The following is a 5,895-nucleotide window of genomic DNA, read 5'->3' as shown; positions in this document are numbered from 1 at the left end:
ATATATATATATATATATATATATATATATATATATATATATATATATATATATATATATATATATATATATATATATATATATATATAACAGAGAAAAATATAAATATAAGAAATTAACATTCTCAAATACCTAACCAATCATTTCACATGCCTATATCAATTCCTCTATTGTTTTAAAATCTTCAACAACTCTTAATTTGTGTATACAGAGACAATTAAAGTATTAATTTATTAATAAAATATAATTAAAATTACTCAAATAATTCATGAACACGTAATAAATAAACTGTTTTGCCCCAGTTTTCAATTGAGATATTAAAAGATGGAAAAAGTCTCTTTAACAATTCTTTCTTTGACAATTTTTTGACAACGCATATGTGACAGTTTGTGATTGGTCCGTTTCAAATATTTGTTTTAAAATAAATTCAAACAAACTAATAAAACAGTAATACGTGTCCTGTTATAAAAAGTTCTTAAAAAAGAGTTATTAAAATATCATTGTCCTTTATTACTAGTAGTAGGTAGCAAAGTTTTTGCATAAAAAACAACACTTCAGTCTCATGCATAATCAAGTTGAGATACAGAAAGATAACAAACAATTAGGTACAATATATCAACCATAAACAAAGTAACAAATATAATTTTATACTCATTGCTTTAAATTTTGGATAGCCCAGTCTAATGACTGTAGCAGCAAAAAGCCTTATTTCCGATTTTTTGGCTATTGTGATCATACTGGAAGAGGTGGGATACTCTGCTCATGCCTGAAGACATTTTGAGGATCAACTTTGGTCTTAATCTTTACCAACCTGTCGTAATTGTTCTTGAAATACCTGTAACCCCAAACACTTGCCTCTATGTAGCTTGTGCTATTCTTTGTGTTTACTCCCAAATCAAGATCCCTGTAATTCACATATTGTCCCCTTGGAAAGCTAGATACATAAGGAGCCATGTAGTTGTGAACGTTCCTAATCCAATCTATGTGCTTTGCAACATTCTTGTCACCATCTTGCCAAAAAGACAAATACAGACTTATGAACCTTGTTCCATTTCTGTAAGGAAATGGGGTGTCAGATTCTGAAAACTGCTCCATCCTTCCACCATATGGGCTCCATAAAATCAAAGGGTTGTCTTCTGCAAGTACCCTTTTCCACAATCCTTCCAGTCCAGTTTCTGGTATCGGTTCTCTCACAAAATCTGATTTTCCCTTGAAGGAGGTCTTCATCAGTGACTTTCCTAGCAGAACTTGAGGATTCGTGCCACTTGGAAAGCCTGCAAAATAGAGCACGGACTTGATCCAGCTAGTTTCCAAGCAATCCTTTCTTGTCAAACCCAACTCGGGGAAGCTTTTCTTCATGATTCCAAGGAGTGATTTGGCCTCACCAAGGAAGAGAGCATTGTACGAAGTTGTAACAGTTCTCTGTGTTCTTTGAATGACGATTCTGATGAAGAGATTGTCATCAACATAGGGTGCCACTTCCTGCCATATTTGAAGAAGCTTGGTTGCACCTTGCTCAAGGGTCTTGTTAACTGTAAAAACTGTCACAGTTGAGGGCACAGGAACCAGCTTAATCTTCCACCAAAGAAGAATACCAAAGCTTCCACCTCCACCACCTCTTATAGCCCAAAATAAATCTTCCCCCATGGCTTCCCTGTCAAGAATTCTACCTTCGGCATCAACAATTTTAGCATCTAAGACATTATCCGCCGCTAAGCCATATTTTCTCACCATGGTTCCATATGCTCCTCCTGTAATGTGCCCACCAAGTCCTAAGCTTGTGCAAACCCCTGCAGGGAAGCCATGAACTGAACTCTTCTCATATATTCTGTAGTACAGTTCACCATTTGTGGCACCAGCCTGAACCCAAGCAGTGTTGCTTTTGATATCAACCTTGATTTCACGGAGCTTGATCAAGTCAATGACTATGAAGAGGCTTTCAGTTTGGGAAACGTACGAGACTCCTTCGTAGTCATGGCCACCACTTAGCACTGTAAAATAAATCCCAAGTTTCTTGGAGCAAATCACTGCTGCTTGAACATGGGAATCGCTGGTGGGTGTGAATATAAACTTAGGCTTTGGTGCTGAAGGTTCCAAAAGCCTTTTATTCTGCCCAGAGGAGTCAAGAACACTGCTGAATGAAGGATTGTTTGGAGTGTAGATTAACGAGTTAAATGGAAATGTTCTGTCAGAATTTAAGTTGAGACATTTGACAAAAGTTTCTTCATGTGTTGCTGAAGTTGCCAATGAAAGAGATAATAGGATAACTACAAGTGGCAAGTGTGAGATTGGTGACAACATGGTTTTTTTGTTCAGGTTGGAGACTCTTTGTTTTTGTGCTATGGAGGGTGTCACCAATGTTCTATATATATTTCAGCTATTGTGCCAGAATGCTGTAGCATTATGATGTTTGAGGTAAGACATGCGTCAGGCTGACAAAGAAAAGCATAAACATTTGTTTGCAGTGAATGTTCTAGTTTTAATCATGATTTTTATTTGTTTAACAATGTTTTTTAATAATGATAGAGTTGAACAAAAACTTCAATGCTTTAACATTTTTTATTTAAAGAAATTTCAAATAAGAAATGCCCTTTATAATGCAATCCTAGTTTTATTATATTAAGATACAATATAGCATTGATTATGTTGAGAACTTTCCTATAGCTTATAATATGACATTGACTTTCTCGTTTCGTCTCAAAAGAAAATGTGGTATTACTATTAAACTTTAGTAATGTACAAGCCAATGCATTATTTCACGGGTTTCTTGATTTTATTTTGAACGATAATAATAATTAGACAATATTTTTTACAATATGTAAATATTATTTAGGTGTTATTGTGTAATTGAGAGACCATATATTTTTCCTTTTCGCAGCATTATGCTGTCTTGCACCAAATAAAACAAATTCTGTATAATTTTATATTATCAGAAAACCTGGAATCCGTTTGGTGGCCTTGGGGTGGTAATGATTCTTAGGAAAGAAAAAGAAGATAAAGAAATTGGAAACATTCAGTGGAAAAGAAAAAAAAAAATAATAAATAATAGCATGCTTCAAAACTGATGCTCTAAGAGCAACAAAACTAATCATATTATGATTGATAAATGCTTCAAAATTAAATTGTTCAAGGTCTTTCCTCTGATAACCTTTTTTTCCTTATTCGTATGGAAAACGATAATTTAAAATCAATTTTTGACACCATTTTGACACTGCATACGTATCAAAATGTAGTGGGACGATTTCAAATTAAAAAAAGCTGAGATAAAGACATATTTAAAAAAGAAAAACCAAAGTTTCTCTTTTAATTTGAAATCGTCCAACTATGTTTTGATACGTGTACAGTGTCAAAATGGTATAAAAAAATTGATATTAAAATATGATTTTCCTATTCGTATATTTTTACAAAACAAAGGAAATTATCTTCCGAACAGTGCTTCAACAACACAAAATTGCTTTGAGCTTTTATATGCATGTTGATTTATGGGGAGCCTTTTCGTTTACAAATTGTTCTTGGCTCTTGTTGATGACTATATCATACTCACATGGATTCATTTAATTAAAATTTAAAATGGAAGGCATGAATTTTATTTTACTTACTTAAAATCATTTTGATTGCACACTAAAAGTATTTAGATTTAATAATGGAAGAGTTCTTCCCCACTAATTTTTACAATACTATAAAGGTATTGTTCATGAATCCACTTGTGTGGAAACACATCAACAGAATGGAATTTTTTGGAAAAAAGCATCACCATCATTTCTAAATGTATTTTTCAATTCAAAATTCCTAATATTTTTCTGATCTTTTGTTATGAAGTATGTTATGCATCTCATCAATAGATTCCTACACCTTTTCTGAAATTAAAATATCTATGAAATGGTTTTTAATTTGAAACTTGACCTTTCCTTTCTAAAAGTCTTTGTCCTTTTTTTTTTCTTCGAGCCTTGGAAGAACAAAATTAGCTCGTTCAACCTCAAAATTCATTTTTCTTGGCTACAAAACAAGTAGAAAAGCATAATTAATAATAGGATAAATTATTGATCCTAATTAAAATTAAAAAATAAAGTTTGATCAATAATGTTAGATAACTTTTTGCTTCTTCTTTTTCAATAAGACGTTATAACTTTACGGAAAATTATTATTTGACGTTTACATCTACTTTACAGTATCTTTTAATAATAAAATATTATATTTAAATAATATAATAAATTTTTACAATAAAATAATATATTATGATCGTTGTCAAAATATCAGGGTCAATAAATAAAAATGGAATGATAAATATCATGGTCACTATAAATAAAAGTTGAATGATAAATATCATGGTCACTTTAAATAAAAGTAGAATGATAAAGCATTCTTCCCATTAAAGCAGAAAATGAAGTTCACTAAGCCAAAGTGAGTTCAGCACGAAATACCCACACACATGTAATATATATTTATATATATATATATATATATATATATATATATATATATATATATATATATATATATATATATATATGTTTTCCTATCATTTTTTCACAAAACCCAACATTGTAAAGAAATAAAATTCAAAATAAAATAGTTATGTGTTCTCACTTCTCCTTATAATTGGACAAATTCCAAAGCATCTCAATAATACCATAATGAATAAGTATATACAAGAATCAACATATTTTATATATAACGTGTGAATTATACTATGTTGTTGAAAATTCTATATTAATTATAATTAAAACCAATTTATTTTATGGATAATGATATTTAGACAACATTTTTTTTACAACATTTGAACATTTTGATTACGTGTCAATTTATGATTGGTCAAAAATTACTCCACATTCAATAATAATAATCATAAACATAATTGTGGAGTAATTTTTGACCAATCACATATTGACACGTAATCAATGTTCAAATATTGTCAAAAAAATGTTGTCTAAATATCATTATCCTTATTTTATATAAATAAATAGCAATCCTTATCAAATAAGTAAGTTTTCTAAAAATAATTAAATTTGAACTCGTTTTGTAGTATTATATGAGAACTTATCCTAATCAAGTTTAAGAAATTTATTGTATCACTCCATGTCGAACTGTTATCACATTTGTTAATATTAAATACCCTTCCATGTACACAAGTGAAACGGAATCATAAGGGATCATTTATAAGATTTTTCTAAGCTCTAATAAGCTAGGATCACACAAATTGGAGTTCCTTCACTAAAATATAATGCTTTAATCAGATTTTCGTAAACCAGTGTCCGCCCTTTTATGCACCAGAGTATCCTACGGTTGAAAATTTTCAAAACTTTATATTAAATAATTTGTTATCTTTCCTAAATAAAATATTTAAAAATTAAAATTAATGAATCACCCCACAAATACACTAGTGCAGCGAGGGGCTTTTACCGCGGTTATTTTTCACTACACGTCGCGGTTTACGAACCGCGGCATATTCAGCCGTGGTAGTAAGTCGGAGACTTTAGGCCGCGGTTATAACCGCGGTATATAAGTTGCGGAATATGCCGCAGTTGTCCAAGGAACCGCTACCTAAACCCATTTTTTTTAGAAAAAAATAAAATTGTCTAGTATATGCCGCGGTTCAACCGCGGCAAAAGACGTCAGTATATGTCGTGATTAGTGTTAGAACTGCGGCCATATGTCTTTTTTAAATAAATAAAAAATAAAAAAACGAGCACTATATGTCGCGGTTGTGGTCACAACCACGGCATATTCCCCTGCAGTTTTTTAAAATTGCAGGTCTGTTTTTGTNATATCCANTANCANAAAAANANANCTGCATATAAAAACATGTACACAAATTCAATTTCAACATAACAAACACATGTTCAATTGTATTTCAACATCAAATAAAGTACAAAGTCTAATAAAATACAATCTAAT

General features: G+C 30.9%; 1 protein-coding gene across 1 annotated transcript; it reads right to left on the bottom strand.

Annotated features, from left to right (window-relative positions):
• Window positions 1–591: 591 nt before the first annotated feature.
• LOC106752791 (berberine bridge enzyme-like 13) lies at window positions 592–2,332 on the bottom strand. Its single transcript, XM_014634565.2, has one exon. It carries the CDS (start codon window positions 2,299–2,301, stop codon window positions 733–735), a length of 1,569 nt encoding a protein of 522 aa, XP_014490051.1. The 5' UTR covers window positions 2,302–2,332; the 3' UTR covers window positions 592–732.
• Between the last annotated feature and the right edge of the window lie 3,563 nt (window positions 2,333–5,895).

This window comes from Vigna radiata, unplaced genomic scaffold, assembly GCF_000741045.1.
Source record: "Vigna radiata var. radiata cultivar VC1973A unplaced genomic scaffold, Vradiata_ver6 scaffold_48, whole genome shotgun sequence".
NCBI classification, from domain to species: domain Eukaryota; kingdom Viridiplantae; phylum Streptophyta; class Magnoliopsida; order Fabales; family Fabaceae; genus Vigna; species Vigna radiata.
This window is presented reverse-complemented; position numbering and strand designations above follow the sequence as displayed.